The following is a 19,735-nucleotide window of genomic DNA, read 5'->3' as shown; positions in this document are numbered from 1 at the left end:
GGGTGCTGTGTTGTGATGGTCTTAGTGTTAACTTTGTAGTAAATCTATAATTAATTTCAAAGTCACGGCCCGAACATGCACAAAATTAATATTGCGAGCCTTGTTTAATCATGTGAATAAAAAGTAAACAATTTTCATAAATAATAATGGCATTGTGTACCTTTTCTATGAACATCTGTTCAATAGTTGTGTTAAGATCACCTTTCCATCGCATGTTTTCTTCTTCCACCTCAATTGATGTGAGGCATGGTGCTACTGTGAGTGCAGATGAGAAGATCTTCATTTGAGGGCATCCTTTAAAGATGAAACGGAGTAAAGATGGGAATATGAATGTTTGTTTCCCATAGCAGAAGCTTCTCAAATTTGACAACGAAGTAAATTCCAAGTATTCCAGATTTTCAAATATGATGTTTTCCTCTGCTTTATCATCGTCAATATTCACGACATCCAACATCTTCTCACAATTAGTTATGTTTAATGCTTTGAGTTGAACTAGACTTTTAGCTGTTGAAATTTTTATCAAATAGATCAACTCTTCGCAGTTGTCCACTTTTAAATGGGTTAAATTTGTGAAAGATGTCGATGATGGTACCAAGCTTATCAAACTTGGACAATTCACTACATGTAACTCTTCAAGATATTGTAACAGATGATGATCCAATGGAAAATCTTCCTGCCAGATGTGCTTGAGCTTGTCCAATTCAAAAAGCCACATCTTTCTTATTTGATTTGACATTTGCATACTGAGATAACTTCTGGCTCCTTTAGTGGGGAACAATGTTTCAAAAGAACTATTACGCACTTGAAATGTTTCAACATTAGGAAATATTGTATGGAAATCATTCAGAAGAATAGTTGGAGTTTCATTGAAGCATTGTAAACGAAGAAATTTGACTTTATGAAAGATATTTTCTTGACAATAACCATTCAATATCCCCAACATATCTTTGCCATTTAGTGCCAATTCCTCCAGGTTTGGGCTCAACTGAAAAATACACATCCATAATGAAAATAAATAATAGCGTATTATTATACAAACAAAATAATATGAAACATAAAAATAAAGAAAAACGGTGTATATATGGTGGGGTTTACCTTTTCAATACAAAATAGGGGTTGTTGGTATAGCATGTCCTGATTTTCATCAACCGAGTAAGGTTGTTGCAAGTCTGAATTGTTGAAAGAAAACATTCTTAATGCTTCACAACGATATACATTCAAAGTCTTCAATGAAGGGAAATCTAAAGTATGCTTTCCTTGATAGAAACTCTTAAGATTGTTCAAATGATACAATATCATAACTTTCAATTGGGGAAAATTAAAATTAATATCCATTGATCCAGTTTCTTCCATTGAAACAATTTCCTTGACTCCGCAAGACTCTATCTTAAGCATTTCAAGATGTCCAAGATCTAGGCATAGTGAATATGGAAAGATATACAACAAGCTTTGACACATAGAAACATCCACTGTGCATAAGTTTCCAAAGCTGATAATTTCATGAGGATCCTCATTCCATATGTGCTTCAATTTGGGTAAGCTAGACACAGTTAATCTTTTCAATTGAGTGCTTTGTTTAATCATTATTTTTTGTGACTTCATACCTTTCACATCAAACACTGCTTCTAAGGAATCACAATCTTTTACTTCTAGTTCTTCCAATGTTTGTAGCACTTGCATTACATTTGATGGAAAAAGTACATGTGATAAAAAATCACATCTTTCCACCACAAGATGTTTCAAATTGCAGAACATGTTGTGATGAAGTTGGCCATACCACAAATCCTTTATCTCAGGATAGTCAGATAAGGCTAAGTACTTGAATTCACCAAATGCAACCTGATCATTCAAATTAATAAATCAAAAGACAAATCAAAATTGCTTTTAAGCAATCTTTAATTATGCATTAATATTCTAGTCTACTACAATACAAAATTGATCTAGATAGATAGTCTTAAAATTGATCTAAATAAATTGATGGATGATAATAAAATATACCTTATCAAAAAACATTTTCTTTATGGTTCTGTTGAGGTCACCCTCCCTATGATTTTCTTCATCGGTTTGTACATTTTGAAGATTTGTTGTGTTTGTAACTCCCAATGAAAAAAGTTCCATTCGAGGACATTCTTTGACAACAACAACTTCCAGCAACGGGAACATAATGGGGCATGGGCATGAGCAAAATCGAATGAGTCTTTGTAAAGAAATTAGTTCTAGAGTTTGTAAACTGCAAAATACAATCTCGTTTGTCTCATCTTCTTTACCATTCACTATATCCTCAAGCCAATTACACATTTCAATCTTCATTGTTGTGAGTTTGACAAGACTCTTTGCTGTTGAGTGTGTTATCAAATTTATCAACCCATTGCAGTTTGTTACCTCCAAATAGGTCATGTAACTAAAGGTAACAGAGGACGGAACCAACTTTATCAGACTGGAACATTGGCAAACATCAATGCTTTCAAGAAAATGCAGAAAAGGATCCATTTGAAATCCTTCTTTACATATATATTTAAGCTTGTGCAGCTGCAATAATTCCAACTCTCTGAATTGAGGTGTACTCTCCACACTTGTAAGTAGCTCCTGCAAAATCAAAATTATACTTAAGAAATATATATTTTCTTTACCAGTTTTTGAAACAATTAAAAACATTATATCTTGTGCCAGTAGAATATTATCACATAAAATTATTAATCATTAACATTCAATTAACGAAATAGACATGGTGAATAAATTGTCTAATATATACATTATAAAAAGTTGTGCATGTACATTAAAAGGCAGGATATGATATTGAACGCTACTCTTACCTCTTCAAACACAAAAAGAGGTTGATAAGTTGAGATATTTTGCTCAACATTTTTGGAACTTTCTTGGAGTTTCAATGGCTCTGCCTTAAATAGCTCTATTCTTGGACATTTAAACAACTTGATGGTTTTCAATGATTTACATTGAAGAGAATGGACCCCAACAAAGAATGCTTTAAGTTTGGTCAAATTATCAAGTTCAATGGAAGTCAAATGAGGAAACACAAATTTAACCATCTCATCTGGTCCTTCTTCCTTGACAACAATTTCTTCAATCCCACAGTTACTTACAAGAAGACTTTGAAGTTGCATCATATCTCTAGCCACTGAGAGTGGAAAGAGGCTTATCAAGCTTTTGCAATCCGCAACAGATACAACACTTAAATTTTGAAACCTCATAGTGTAATGTGGATCCTCTTTCCATACATGCTTCAGTTTTGGAAGATTGGATAGTTTTAATTTCTTCAATTGAGTAGAATTCTGCACAGCAATTTCTTCTGTGAATTCACCTTTCAAATCAAAAACTGCTTCTAATGAATTACAATTCTTCACATCTAATTTTTCCAAGTTCATCAGTACTCCTACCAAGTTAGGTTGAAAGAGCACATTGGATAAAAAATCACATTTATGAACCACTAGATGCTTCAAACTCCTAAATGCGTTATGCTCAAGTTGACCATACCACAATTCTTTTAGCTCGGGATATTCAGTTAGTTTTAAATGCTTGAAACTACCAAATCCCACCTGCAAAAACAATTGTATCGCGTGTTAATTCAAACAAATGTAGTAGTAAAATATAGTTCATAAGCTGATATCCCACAGAAGATGGAACAGTTCCTTCGACTTTGCATGCTTAAAAAGCTCTCAATCTTAACTCGCTGGGGTGTTGACTATGAAGATGAAGTAAAAAATACTCATTGACATGAGATTCCTAACCATGGAAAATTTCAAATAGTTATTTCTAATATAGAGAATAAAATGATAAAAAAGATTAGAAAACAGTCCAGAAATGATCCAACCAATGCCCATAACAGGGATGTTATCCCAAAACCATATTTTCCATTAAAATATCATATGTTCTTAGAAGAGACCTCTGGTAATTGCTCCTAACTTTCCTCAGTGGGATAAAGATTATGTTGTTATTACTTGGCTGAGGAACTCCAGAACTTAGCATAATAGATGGCCATGCTTGAGAGGCTTAAAAACGGGTTAAATGTAACAGAAGCGATGTTGCCCATGGGTGTCCTGGTAACGCTTCATGTCCAGATATTTTCAGCGACTCGAATGCCAATCTGTAGCAGGTTTTGCTACTAATTTAGGCATATCAACGACCTTGTGTGCACAGATTACGACGGTCATGCTCACTATTTAGACTCCTTACGAGCATAGTTGGAGGAATATTTGGATTTAAATGGATAACATGTTGGTTATATCTACTTCCCAATCTATCATTGTGTCACTTGGAACATTAGAAATAGCTAGCTTAAATGTTTGAATCTTTGAAATTCAGAAGGAAATGCCTACGCTGACAGAATTATTAATCATGTAGAAATTCAGTATTGACAGGATATGAATGGATTCAAGACACTCTTGATGGAATTGATAGGATATGAATGAAAAAAGATTTGAAAAAGCGTTTTTTTCTAGTTCTAAAATTTTTAAATGAAAGAAAAAAATGGTTTCGAACTATGTTAAAAAAAATAGAAAACTGAAACATCAAAACTTAAAAGTATTCTATTTAGGTTCAAAACAATAGATGAACTGAGTGAAAGAAAAAAAAACTTCAACAATTAGCAAGAATAATTTAAAGATTGAGGTGATTGAGGAATCACCTGTTAAAATGGAATCTATTAATTGAACAAATTCTTCATTCACAGAAAAAAGGATAGAAGATCTTAATGTTAAAACAAAGACAATCATAAAACAAATAGAAACAATGACAGAAGAAAAAAAAAAAAAAGGGGATTCTAACTTCAGAGATCAATTTGAATTCGAACAAAACTACTTATGCTAAAAGATTAGAATTACAAAAAAATATTTTGCAAATCTTAAAAAGAAGATTTGTTCGATTAATACGTAAATCCTATTCTTTTTTCAAAATTTTCATAGAAGGGATATACATAGATATCCTTTTACGTATCAGTAGTATTGCTAGGATCCATCGACAACGTTTTTTTTTATTTTCTTGAATCAATAGACAAAATACTAAATGTAAAAAAATCCATTTACTACAAAAAAAAAATGCAAAAAGAATTGAAAATCAAAGTATAATTCCATTTATGTCGATTATAGACAAATCTGGGAATATTACGAATATGAATTCACGGAATTCTTGGATGTATCTTCTTTGTCACAAGCATATGTATTTTATAAATTATCACAAATCCAAGTTAGTAATGGATATAAATTTAAGTTAAGATCTATTTTTGAATCTCCTGAAAGATCTTTTTTTCTTAAGAATGAAATAAAGGATTATTTTTTTTAGAATACAAGGAACATATAATTCCAAATTAAGACATAAGAAACGTCCCGATTCGTTAATGAATCAATGGACAAATTGGTTAAAGGTTCTTTATCAATATGATTTACCTGAGAACAGATGGTCGAGATGAGTATCACAAAACTGGAGGAATAAAATCAATGAACATCGTGTGGCTCAAAATAAAGATTTAGTTGAATATGATTCATTTGAAAAAAATCAATTAATTCTTTCCAAAAAACAAGAACAAGAAGGAGACTTATTAAAAATAGAAATTAAAAACAAAATTAAAAAACAATATAGATATGATCTTTTCTCCTATCAATATATTCATTTTGCGGATAAGAAAAAATCCTATATTTATGGATATAGATCACCGCAAGGAAACAAAAATTTCTTATAATTACAACCTATGTAGAAAAGAATTTTTGGATATAATAGGCGTTATCTCTATCCAAAATTATCTAGAAGAATATGATATTCTAGATATGGAAAAAAATCTAGAAAAAAATCCGGATAGAAAGTATTTCAATTGGATGGGAATGAATGTAAAAAGGAAAAAGACTTCTATACCGAAGAATAACTTCCTTATTCCCGGATTTTGGTTCTTTTCAAAATTAAGCAAATTTTATTGTGCATATAAGATGAATCCTTGGATCTTACCAATAAAATTCTTTGTTTTGCAGCTTGATAATTTAGAGTTAACAACAGAAGAATACGTGAATACAGTAGATGAAGATCTTAAATCTGGCTCATACTATTATAAAGGATCAGATTCTAAATACAGGACCGATCTAAAGGGAGAACATGATTTCTTACTATCAAAATATTTGGGTTTTTATTTGCACTGTGATAGTTCCGACGAAGAAATAGGAATGGATAATACCAACTTATTTTGTCTCCTGCTTAGAATGAAAAAATTTTAAAAAATTGTAATAATGTCGATTAAAAAGCTAGAGCTAGATATAGAAATGCTGGTTGATTCAATTACGAAGGATTTTTGTTATACAAAATGTAGGGACACTGAGGACTTGAAGGAAAGGCTAATATTTTTTATTGAACCTATTCGTCTGCCTACAAAAAAGCATATTTTTTATTGAACCTATTCGCCTGCCTAGAAAAAAGCATGAACAATCTCTTCTATATCAAACCATAAGACTACCATTGATTCATAAGAGTAAGAGGCGAAAAAGTTGGAGTTGAAAAAAGAAAAAAAGTCGTGTTGATCAAATGATAACAGAAAATAAAGATAAAAATCTTTATGATTTGTTTGTTCCTGATAATTATGGTTTAATGGTTTTGATAGTCTTATATGAGAAACCAAAATAATTGTCTAATGGTTTTGTGAAGTGTTTATACAGGGTGCATAAGGAAATGACTTATGCATAATAATTTTTGCCGGACAAAAAAAAAAAAGTCAAAAGAAATATTAGTAGTTGGTAGTTATTGAGTAGATTCTTTGTAGCTAATGCTGCAATCACCTATAATACGACTTTTAGTTTCTAAACATTATTAAGCGTTAGTAGTTATAAGTTCACGTATTAAACTACTTCTATGGTGTTTTGTTTTATAAATAACCACGTAGATCTTTTTTTCCAAAATGATAATTTAAATTATCATTATATTTATCTAAACGCTAATTTGCCTTTCAATTGACGTGCTTTTTTTTTTTTTTATATGGTAGTCTAGTTTGAACTCCAAATCTTGCATATTTTATGCATTGTTCAAACCAACCGAGCTAAGCTCACGAGGACAGTTGACGTGCTTTATATATACTAGCATTGGACGGGCTAACGCTGATATTTTTTTTTAACCGTTTATCAGTTCTTTCTATTGCACTAACACGTATAAATTATCATATTTTTTTATAAAATTTATATTTTCATGAAAATTAGTTAGATTTTGTCAACTATTGCGCTAACACACTTTCATCAACAACATCAGCATCATTCCTCAAAGAAGTCTGCTGGTTCTCAAGGTAGTCTGACAAGCGCTATTTTTATTGCGCTAACATTTGAAAATTATAAGGTTAACATTTCTTATTCTCCTCCAATTATTCATCTTCATTAAAAATTAAATCAATCTATTTTCCACTCGCCTTCGAGGTTAAGATCAAATTATTCATCTCCATTAAAATATAAATCAATTTTTTCATCTCTTGTAAAATCAAAATTATTCTTTTCATCATTTCCACACACACAGGTGATATAGTGAGAAAAAAGTTCAATTTTTATCAGTATATTTCTCCAACAATAAAGAATGTTTAAATTGGACCTATACAAAATAAACATTTAAATGTAAGCATTAATTGGAGTAAAATCAAACAAATTTTTGCCAAAACATCCATTCGACATTTATATATTTATTTTTTTTATAAAAAAAATAATAAAATATTTACACGTACTGGATACCTTGTATTTTTTTATAGTAGAGTTGTACTTTAGAAAATCATCTTAAAAAATGGTTATGAAACTACATGTGTTTTATATATGTCGAAATATGAAAGTCGTTATAAAGTCACGACAAAGCACTCCATGGCTAGCAGCACTCACTAAGCTGGTTAATTATAAGGACTATATATGAAGAGACAAATCAAAATTACTACCCTAAAAAAAATCAAAATTACTATTTTTTTAACGGCATATATTTATATTATTATAATTGTTTATAAAACATGACTACAAACTCTTTGAATTTTGAAGTCTTTGTTACAACCTCAGGGTCCATTTCTATGATTTTTTTTCTTCTTTTTATCAAATATGACTTTCTTTCTTTTGACACTATGTATCTCTTTAACTTTTTTTAAGAGTATATTGCGAAGTACTTTCAAAGTCTCCAAATAGTTGTTTTTCCACAAAGTTCAACTATTATGTAAATTAAAAATCAACTACTATGCATCCAAAGAAAACAAGAGAAAATAGAAACCCAAATGCCATTATGAATAAACATACCTTATCTTCAAACATGTTGTATATTGTATCGTTTAAGTTTCCTTTCCAATGCCATTCTGAATCATTTTGTGCAATTTTAACTTTTCGAAGAATTGGTGTGCTTGTGTCTTTGGCAGAGAAAATCTTCATGCGAGGACATTCCCCCACAATTACTTTCTCCAACAACGGAAACTTCATGAAACACTCACTAGAGCAAAACTTGACGAGGCTTGGCAAACATTCCAACATCAAAATTTGTAAACTAATAAAAGCAATGTCAACATTTTCTACTCCATTAACTACTTCTTCAAGTGAATTACAATCTTTTATCTTCAGCACAGTGAGCTTGTCCAAACTTCGTGCAGTAGGAGTTGTGATCAAATATTTTAGCCCATTGCATCTTATTACCTCTAACTTTGTGAGATGATTAAGGGTGACAGAGGAAGGCATCAAATTTATCAAACTAGAACAGTTTTCAACATTTAAGCATTCAAGGAACTCAAGAACTGGGTCAATTTGAGATCCTTCCTCACATATATGTTGAAGTTTAGGTAAGTGATTCAATGTCAGGCTTTTTATATGTAGATGAGTCTTCTCACTTATTTCTCCTTTATCTTGGAAAATCTTCTTGAATTGACTCCCCCCAACATATAGTGACTCAAGAGTATGCACATTTTCAAGAAACCAATAAGGAAATCTAGCATCTTCGGTGTTATAGCCAGCCAATCCAAGATAGGTCATTTTGCAAAAGAGGGCACATGAGTTTTTAGTTTGCAATAGCATGTCAGCATCCGCCTGTTCCATCCTCAAAAACTCCAAGTTTGGAATCACCTAAAACATATTTAAACAATAATCACCTAAAATTTGTCTTTTTAATTTTTGCCAATACCTCTGTACTTTTTCAATTTTTTCCTCAAGAAATTGTCAAATACTTTTACACGCCATCTAATTCAATTGTAAAAGTTGAATGAATCAGAATTATTCAATTGAATACAAGTATAATAATTATTGTTTGGTATTTCAAAAGAATAACACTAATTCCTTACTGTAGAGAAAAACAAAAAACAAGTCCTACATTTATTATATTGATATGCATACCTCTTCAGCAATGAAAAGTGGTTGTTGCTTTAAAACAGAGTGTTTGTCATCTCCAAAATTGGAGCTTCTTGTAGAATGAGTTCTAAACAAATTCAACTTTGTACAATTGTAAACATCAACTTTCCTCAAAGATGGACATAGCAGAGTATGATTTCCAGCATAGAAACCATTGAGTTTAGGTGAGTGCCAAAGCAATAAAGTACTTAGTTGATTAAATTCAAATACCGGAGCTGCATTCACACTAGATTCTTTCTCCTCTGCAACAATTTCCTTCATTTTCCAACAAGATTTTATACAAAGTTCCTTGAGATGTGAGCAACGAGTGGCTATGGAGAATGGTAATGAATACTCCAAGCTTGAACAACCAACTACTTGTACATTTATTAGATTTTGAAAACTAAGAATTCCTTGAGGATCTTCACTCCATATCTTTTTCAACTTCAACAGTCCATCTAGAGTAACCTCTTTCAATTGTGTCATAACCTCTTCGCTGTTATTTTCATTCAAATTCAATTCAAATATCTCTTCAACTAAATCACAATTTCTAACCTCCAACTTCTCTAGCTCATTGTATGTGTTTTGCATTGAAGAAGGAAAAACAACCACAATTTTCTTACAATTGTTCACTTTCAACATCTTCGATGTTTCAAATTGCTGATGCCATATTGTCTTCAAGCTGTCCATATCCTTCAATATGATTTTCTCTAATTTCAAAAAATGAACCTAAATCATGAATAACCACCATCAGTATAAATAATTATATAAATTACAATTTTAAAAAATTGGATGTTTTCAATAATAGAATTACCATACCTCTTTTACTGCATTATTTCTATCTTCTTTAGTTATTATATCCTCCATTATAAGACAATTACTTATCTCAAGGTATTTGAGATTCAAAAAACTTTCAACCAAAGTAGAGGGAAATAAATACTTCAATCCAACACAATTATCCACAATCAAGCTAGTCAAGTTGCACATTGATTGATGATTGACATCCCAAATTTTATTCAAATTGAGAAGTGAGCTCAATTTAAGGGTATCCAAATTAGGAAATGCGACCTACATAAAAACAAATTAGCAGAAATCATTACTCTTATAATATGAAACATTGAAACAACGTATAACTAATAGTATAATTAAAAAGTAAAAACTATGAAACAGTATGAAGTCTATTTAAATATATTTTTTAAGAATAAAAACTAATTTTTAACTAATAGTATACTTAAAATTTTTAAAATGACTTTTATTATCACATCTGTTGTAGTTTTGTGGGAAAAAATAAGCATTATAGTGTTTTGAACAGAAAATATTAATCTTGTTCATTTACTCAAAAAAAAAAAAATCTTCACTAAACGTACCAGTTTATTCATGAATCAATCTGTTTGTACATATCACAAAATTAAAAATTATATCATTTGTATCTAAAGAAGCTAAAAACAAAATAGCATACCTGAGCATTGAAAAACGGTGTAGTACAAGCATAAGGCTCTACACCTTGATACTTTTCCTTACTTCTAAGATGCGTCAAATAATCAGAGGCGAAATTATCAAGTGTCTCCAAATGTTCTAAAGTCAAAAAACGCAATTGAAGAAACTCAATTTTTTCATCAATGATATCATTTTTTGCACTTGAATTGTTGTCTCCGAACACTACTTCCTTCATAGAATTGCACTCACAAACTTTAATCTTAGAAATGTGGTAAAGTTCTTTAACCACTGGATATGAGAATATATATTTTAATTGGACGCAGTTTTTGACTTTGATAACACTGAGTTTTCCAAAAGAAGCAATTGAAGGTTGACCATGAAAAATATGCTCCAAATTTTTAAGATTAAGAAGTACTAGTGTTTCCAAGATGGGAAAGGACGCATGGATTTGATTTCTCTCTTTATTTTCAACAATGTGATTCAAGTTAGTATTATTTTGGACGTGGAGATGTTTCAGCAATGTAAATCCTTCTCTATTTAGGTTAGGAAGCACATTTTGAATTCCATCTACATCATCCAAATACAAATTCTCAACATCTTCAATCAATGCTTTAATTCCATGCTCCAAATGTATGTTTGTACCAAGTTTGAGCATCAATGTTTTTAAGGTTCCATCCTCAATGTCAGACCAGTCCCATACATCTCCAATAGCTATTTTATATCTTTCCAGCTTCTCAAACACCAATTGCAAGTCCCTTGGCAACATCCAAGTCTCACGAATTTGTAATTCTAGAGCTGTCAATTTGGGTAGTTTTTGAAGCTCGGCAAGACTAGCATTTTCATTTTGAACCGTTGAATTCACATCTTCCCAATTTATTGATGTATTTTCCATGTACAACTCCTCCAATTTAGACAAACTTGATATGATGTTGGGTGGGACCACTTCTATTCCTGAATGGCTCAAATCAAGCATTCTCAATTGAGTCAATTTCTCTATTTCTCTTGGCAACTTGATCATTGAAGAATTCCAGAGTCTGAGAATTTTTAAATTTTGCAAAGCTTCTATTGCATCCATATTTTCCAAAATACAAAAATCCAAACACAATGTTTGAAGTTCTGTTAGTAACCGAAATGATGTGGGTAATGTTAACAACTTCAAGCATGTTAAATCTAGCGCTCTAAGGCTTCTCATACCCTTAAAAAAAGTATCGGGGATTTTCAAAGATTGATTCTTACTAATCAAATAGAAAAGCTTAATGTTTGGACAATCAATCGTTTGAGGAAGCTCGTGCATATCACACCTATTCAGAGCAATCTGTGTGCACCTTTTAAAAAAGTCCTTGGTTGGCCATTCCTCATCAGATTGTTCTCTTAGAAGTACATGTTTATCCCTACGTGCTATGGAGATAGCAAAATCACGAACAAAGTCATGCATTTGGATATTTCTGTCTGTTTTAACTTCAAGCAAAAGACATCTCGCCTCCAAAGATTTGATTATTGAGTAAAGTCTGTTTCTTGCATAATCTATGGCATTAACATGCTTCAATATGTCCAACCCTATTGCAACTTTGAGAAAGTACTCTACGTTTTCACGTAACAGTAATGCAAAAAGCAAGAAGAGAGCCCTCATTTCATCACTCTCCAATGAGTTGTAACTCAATTCCAAAGCAGAATAAGTTCCAGGCTCCATCTCTGTATGATCATTACTTTGTAATTTCCTTAATGCATCTTTCCAAGATTCAACATCCCTCTTATTTTTCATTGCACGCGCTACTGTCACTACCCTAAGAGGCAAACCTGCACATTTTTGGGCCACTTGAAATGGTAGATCTTTCAAATTGCTATCTTTAACCACATCCCCTGCCATAAATTGAAACAAGCTCCATGTCTCGTTTTCACTCATAAGTTCAACTTTGAAAGTGAAATCTTTTGGAACATCCATTTGCGACAACACTTCTTGACTTCTGCATGACATCAACAACTTGCAACCATTATGTTCATTACCAAATGGAATCCCCACTGTTTTCAAATCAAGTATGGTCCATATGTTATCTAGAATGATAAGGATACTTTTCTCCATCTTGATTCTTTGTCTAAGGCGTTCTGCTCTGCCACGATTACTCTCCTCTTCAAATCGCAGACTCAAGAAATCTGCAATCTCCCCTTGAATTTTTTTAATGTCTGGATTTTTCGATACTTCTGTGATAACCACTTTATCAAACAATTTATGTTCATTGGCTGTCTCAGCAACTTTCTGCACCAGAGTGGTCTTCCCCACCCCACCTAACCCATAGACCCCAATGTTGCGTGAAGTGGGATCTGCTAAAGCCTTCACAATGTCCTCCTTAAGCAACTCCCTTGTGTCATACTTTTCACCATCTCTTGTTGAGGAGGAGGAGGCTCCTACATCTAGAGGGGGAAGGTAGCCAATTTGATTAAAAACCTCCTTTCTTTGAACTTGATCAACATCGTTTGTAATTTTTGTAGCTTTCCTACTTAGTTGATGACGTAAAATCAAGTTGGGGAATGACCATGCTGAGCACCTAACATTGGGACGACGAGGATCGTTTTGAAGCCGATTTGCATTTTCAATGACCTCGTTCACTTTCTCCAACCAATTCAGAACATCTTTTTCAATTTCTCTACCATTTCTCCTTTCTCTTTCAACCGAATGGAGCATTCTTTCTCTTGCAGCCTGAAGGTTTTCAACATGATCCTTTAACTTCTTGAAGTTGCCTTTGTAGAATATCAAGTAACTTGCTTGACGTCCAATAGGCACAATGGTATATTCTGTTATTTTTCCAACAACAGAAGTTAAAATTTCCATTGATTTTATTTTCTTCTCCTCTTCTTTGTGACTTGAGTCAAAATCTGAAAGTGAAAGTAAAAGATACCATTTATGGATGAGGCAGAAGAAATAAGGGCAACATTTGGAAATGTGAGGACATTAACGCATTACTCTTTTTTCCGATGGAAAACAGCAATTAATAATAGAACACACTTTGGTTAGAATTAGAAAAATATAGACAATAAAATCCAATAATATTGATAGACTGTGCGAATTGAATTTCATTACAATCATGTGTAACCAATAAAAAATTTAAGACTGAATTTTTTATAAAATTTTTAAATATAATTCTATCTCTATAAAAAGACTGAATTTAGTTCTAATCTCCATAAATAAAATGATTTCATCCGTTCAAGTTCTAAAAGTATAGTTTTTGGGTTCTTCCATAATTAAGTTCCGTTGTTTTACTCTGAACTCAATATTTTTTGTCCTAGGCATTTTGTTTTTGAGAGATAAATATAATTCATTTTAGAGCTCAAGAGAAAAGTTAAAGATATAAACTTCAACCAAAAAGTTAAAGATATAAAATATAAAAAAAACATGTAAAATTAAAATTTCTGAATTAATCCAAGAGGCTTAGCCAAGGAATCGAGTTTAACCAACATGGTGGGAGAGTTGGCAACATGTTTATCTCGAGCAAAAGAACTATGTTTGATTTCTAAAGTCACCTATTTGAGAGGTAGCCAAACCCTCTATCAAAAAAAAAAAAATTAATTAGATCAACGGTTGACGTTAGGGACAGTTTCTTGACAATTTGGGTCCTACAAAACTCAAAGGATTAATCATCACAATTACGCGTCAAGAATATCTGATTATTAGTTTGTTATAATATCTGATTAAATTACAAAAAGGAAAGATCATTAGGCTAGATTATGAATCAACGTAACAACTGGTGCTTTTGATGGTGTGATCTACAAAACTTATTCAAAATGGTTTCAAAAAGAAGAAACTAAATGATCTGCAAACAACAAAAAAATATCAAAACAAACTACACTCACAATTTGCAAAATATTGAAGGATTTTACGAGTTATTAGTGAAAGAGAACAGATAAATAATAATAAATAATGCGAGTACAAATTTACAAAGTGGGTACAAATTAAGTTTCAGCTAATCTCTTCATAGTGTACATATATATATATATATATATATATATATATATATATATAGAGAGAGATGGTTTGGGCATGTAAATAAAATACACTTGGATTATGTAGTAGGGAGAGCAGATGAGGTAAAAGGAGTTATGTCACTAAAGGTAACCTAGAAAAACCACAAGAGAAACTATTATGAAGTATTTAAAGATAAATGAGTTTGAGAAAGCATTGATTTTGATAGAACACTATGACGTCGTTTGATTCATATAGCCGACTCCATTTAGTGGAATAAAACTTGATTGTTGTTGTTGTTGATGTGTGTCTAAATAGTACTCTCTCCGTTCCTTAATACATTTCGCAGTCAACCATTTCACATATGGCAATATTCAATTTTGACTATTAATATATTTGATTATCAACTCATTTGGGTTGGTCTAGTGGTTTTGACTTATGACCTGAGAGTGTGCTCCTCCATAAGGTCTGAGGTTCGATTCTCTCCGGTGTCAATTTAGATGGACTAACTTAACTTCTTCAAAAAAAAATATTGAATATATATATATATATGGGTTTTGCTACAATAGACCCACCTCTTTTTGTGAAGGTCCATTTTAGTATATGCACCTTTTCATTTGGAATAAAAACCCATCTTTTTGCTTTTTGAAAGAATAAAAATTAAAGGATAAAATTGTAATTTAAATCCATTTTTACAATAACACTCTTAAGCATGTTACAAAGAACAAAAGTCATAGGAAATGATTTAAACTTGATTTTCGTGAACTGAAAATGGAGGAATTGGAGTCTTTTTTTTTTTTTTTTTTAAGAAAGGAACACGGCAGCAATCAAAGGGAGAGAGAAAAAGATAATCAATGGGAGAGAGAAAGAGCTTACACCCCACAATTAATCACAAAACCTAAATTACAAGTTTATCCTTTAATTTTTCTTCTTTCAAAAAGCAAAAAAAATGGGTTTTTGGTCCAAATGAAAAGGTGCATGATGTTAAAATGGACCTTCACAAAAAGAGGTGGGTCTATTGTAGCAAACCCCATATATATATATATATATATATATATATATATATATATATATATATATATATATAAATTTAATGTTTGAAAATATTCAAGATATCGAACAATATATATGTTACATTTAAAAAAATTATATATTAGTTAAAAAAATGACTTAATAGCAGTTTTGGCCCCTTAAGTATTGGGAAGATGTGATTTTGGCCCCCTAACAAAATAAAATACAATACAGCCCTTTAAGTATTGTCTCTTTTGCAGTTTTGGTCCTAGGTCAATTTTGACTAAGTCAATGCTGATGTGAAAACCACATATGTAGTTTTTTTTTTTTTTTTTTAATCGCAACTTCCTAAACAAACGGACCATAAATTTATCCCATAAATAAAGACAAATCAAGGCGTTTAAGATGTTAAGTAGATTAAATTGCTAAAGAGCATGGACCTCTTACCTGTTGGATTATGCAAATTGGCTTCGAAAAATGTAGAAATTACATGATCTACAAAGAACAACAACAAAATATTAAAAACAAAAAACTTGAATCACAAATTGCAAAATTTTACTCTATATTAGCGAAGGAAAACAAATTAATGCATACCACTTGTTGAAGAAACTCCATAAACATTAAACAACAACAACATTTTCAATTATAATATTAATGCAATTACTAAAAAGAAAGATCATTAGGTCTTTTGATAATTTGAAGAGCATAGACCCCTAAGTATCAGTAAGATGAGATTTTGGCCCTCTAACAAAATAAAATACAATCCAGTCCTTTAAGTATTGTTCCATTTGCAGTTTTGACCTCCTAGGTTAATTTTAAACAAATCAATGTTGACGTGGACGCCACGTGTGTAATTTTTATTTATTTATTTTTAATCATTAATAAAATTAAAATATGTGAAAAATTACTAAAGACAATAAAGCAGGGTTATTTAAAAGTTAATTTTATACTCTAAATTATAAAATCAATAGCAAAATATTTAAATTTAATTATGATTGACATTTAAATTATAAAGAAATTAATTAATTTTTCTTAAATGGTGGTTCAAAATTAATACGTATCATAAAAATATTTATTTATGTTAAAATAAATTAAAGTGTCGTGCCTATTTAATTATTAAGGGAGGGGTTGTATTTCAAGCATCTTATAAGTGTGGGAAGTATAAGTTTTACTTCTCAATGGAGGGGAGTGTATATTTTAACATAAGAGGGGAGAAAAGTGTAATTTAAGCATATTTAAGGGGATGTGAGTGTAACTTACTCTTTTTTTTTTTTTTTTTTAGGAATCAAAAGAGAACGTTGTTGATAGCATTCCTCTTTATATGACTTCACAACAAATTTAATACTAAAACGTATCCTAATTATACCCGTTTGTTGTATAGCTTTTTTTAAAATATATTTTGGTAGTGTAATGTGTTTTTTTGTTATAATTCTTTAACAAAGAAATTTTTAAGAAAAACTTTAAATTATTTGAATAATCCGTTTGAATAGTTTGTCTTAAAATATCATTCTAAGTATTTCATAATTTGATTGTAATTTCTTTTTATACTAAAATTTTGAAAAAAATCTCCAAAAAAAAAACTATTCCAAATAGTTTTTCATAAAAATCATTTTTAAAAGATGCTATTTTGAAAAGAAAAAAAAAGTGATTTTTACTATGTAAAATCTCGAACAATGAATATTTAAGTTAAGTGAATGTGAAAATCTCTTTTTTAACTTATATGAAATAAGTTTGAAATAACTTTACTATTTTTGAGTAAATTTCAGAAAAATTCATTTTTAAAAATAAAAAGGAAAATCCATTTTTTTTTAAATCTAAACAAACGGACCCTAAGTTTATCCCATAAATAAAGACAAATCAAGGCGTTTAAGATGTTAAGTAGATTAAATTACTAAAGAGCATGGACCTCTTACCTGTTGGATTATGCAAATTGGCTTCGAAAAATGTAGAAATTTTATGACCTGCAAAGAACAACAACAAAATATTAAAAACAATCCTTCAAAAAAAAAAATATTAAAAACAAAAACCTTCAATCACAAATTGCAAAATTTTACTCTTTATTAGGAAAGGAAGACAAAGTAATGCATACCACTTGTTGAAGAAACTCCGTATTGTTTGCTTCCGCAAGCTAGAACTTGTTATAAACATAATCACTTTCACTTTCACAAACTCCATTCATAATCGCAAACAACCTTCAACAGTAACTATCAAACAACAACAATATTTTCAAATATAATATTAATACAATTACTAAAAAGAAAGATCATTAGATCTTTTGATAATTTGAAGAGCATAGATCTCTTACCTGGTGCTATATTGATGGAGCGATCTAACATGCAAAATGGCTTCAAAAAGCAGAAACTTAATGATCTGCAAAACAACAAAACATTAAAACAAACTTTACTATCTACTATAACTTAAAGGAAAACAAATTAATTAATGCATACCTACTACTCTCTTATTAGTTGAAGAAACTCCAATCTTTTAAATGAACAGAGTGAGTGAGTACAAATTAAAAATACAGAAAACTTTCCATCACTATTTTTGAGTTTTGGTTTTTTTTTTTTAAATAAGAATGGAAAATAGCAAACAACTGCAAGACAAATTAATAAAAACAGAAATAAAAAGAAGAGATCAATTCAAGAATCAAATGTAAAAGACAATGAGCAAAGGTATTTTTTGTTATGAGTTCAAGAGCAATAAACTGAGTGAGAAAGGTTTGGATTTGGACCAAGACACTTTAGATGCAATTTGGTTGGTGTGTTCTCTCGTACGTACGTATAATAATTCAACTTCAACCAGCTTTATTGTACTCTATGGTCTGCACGTGGTTCGCGTTCTCTCATATAATAATCCAAATCAAATGATGCAACTATTCTGCATTTGTCTTGTCGACTTCACCATCAAATGGTAATTTTTTTTTGTTTGTTTTGTTTTTTAAATAGCACTATTTTATTCAATAAAAAAAACTATATTTTAATGATAATTTTATCATTAAAGATTTAATAATAGTACATTATAATTAATCATCATTAAAATGGAGATAATACTAAAAATAATAATTTGTTACATCGAATCAATTTTGATATAAAATGGTCATTGACCTAAAATGAAATAAAATTCATATATATAACCTTGAAGTGCATAATACATTGAGAAAACAATTATACATGTATTTTTTATATTAGAATGCTAACGAATGCTAATAAGTGCATAAAATTCATATGTATTTTTTTACATTAAATATATTTTTTGTTTAAAAGTTGAAATAAGAAACTTTTTATTGAAACTTTTGTTTTCACCACATTGAAAATTCAAAATTAAACATTTTTTAGATGAAATTCATAAATTATTTTCTTTTTTGAATCCTTAACAAGTGTCCTAGCATAACCCTTTTTTATAAGGTTGTTCTTTTTTTTTTTTTTTGTCAGGTGTCCACGGTTCGAAACCCGGCCCCTGCATATAATAATGCATTGTCCTACCAACTGAGTTATGCTCATGGGACTACAAGGTTGTTCTATCATGTACAAATTTACACATGTTAAAATATTTAAGATAGTAAGTATGTTTTAAAACTTGTGTATTTTACATTAAATATATAAATTTTGTTAAATATGGTTTTAATCCCTATAAAATTGAGAACTTCTATGTTTATTTTTTTACTTAATTTTAATAGTTTTTTTAGTCCCTATAAAAAAAATTACATGTAATTTTAGTCCCTGCTAAAACTAAATCTGTTTAATTATCTTCAAACTCTTAAATTTTTGAAAAAAATTTCAAACACATGTTTAGAACATTATAAAAGATTTATTTAGCAAAATTTATAATTTTTTAACATGAGATGAATTGGCAATGGATGGTGCATTAAGAGACAGTTGAATTTTTCATATTTTACTTGAATTTTGCAGCTATAAGCTATGAAATTAAAGGAGTAAAGATGAACATTAAGATATTGTTGAATTTTTCATATTTTACTTGAATTTCTCAACTATAGGCATATCTTTTATTTATTGTTCATGGT

The 19,735-nt window shown here is 30.3% G+C and overlaps 1 protein-coding gene and 1 long non-coding RNA gene across 7 annotated transcripts in view; both read right to left on the bottom strand.

The window, feature by feature from the left end:
- LOC25479472 (uncharacterized) overlaps positions 1-19,735 on the bottom strand; it is a 135,899-nt gene that overhangs the window by 5,885 nt on the left and 110,279 nt on the right. For all 6 annotated transcript variants that reach the window (XM_039834214.1, XM_039834213.1, XM_039834206.1 and 3 more), the window contains 4 exons: positions 2,814-3,554; positions 1,999-2,586; positions 1,096-1,839; positions 161-985 (listed from right to left, as the gene is read on the bottom strand). In XM_039834214.1, the coding sequence (XP_039690148.1) occupies positions 161-985; positions 1,096-1,839; positions 1,999-2,586; positions 2,814-3,554 (2,898 nt within the window). The remainder of the gene's footprint in view (positions 1-160; positions 986-1,095; positions 1,840-1,998; positions 2,587-2,813; positions 3,555-19,735) is intronic.
- LOC120580520 (uncharacterized) lies at positions 5,804-6,487 on the bottom strand. Its single transcript, XR_005646254.1, has 2 exons — positions 6,392-6,487; positions 5,804-6,351 (listed from the first exon to the last, which is right to left on the bottom strand). It is a non-coding gene; the product is annotated as an uncharacterized lncRNA (long non-coding RNA).

The sequence above is a fragment of the Medicago truncatula genome, chromosome 1 (assembly GCF_003473485.1).
Source record: "Medicago truncatula cultivar Jemalong A17 chromosome 1, MtrunA17r5.0-ANR, whole genome shotgun sequence".
Classification (NCBI taxonomy): Eukaryota; Viridiplantae; Streptophyta; class Magnoliopsida; order Fabales; family Fabaceae; genus Medicago; species Medicago truncatula.
Note: the sequence above shows the minus strand (reverse complement) of the source record. Positions and strands in the feature narration are given on the sequence as shown.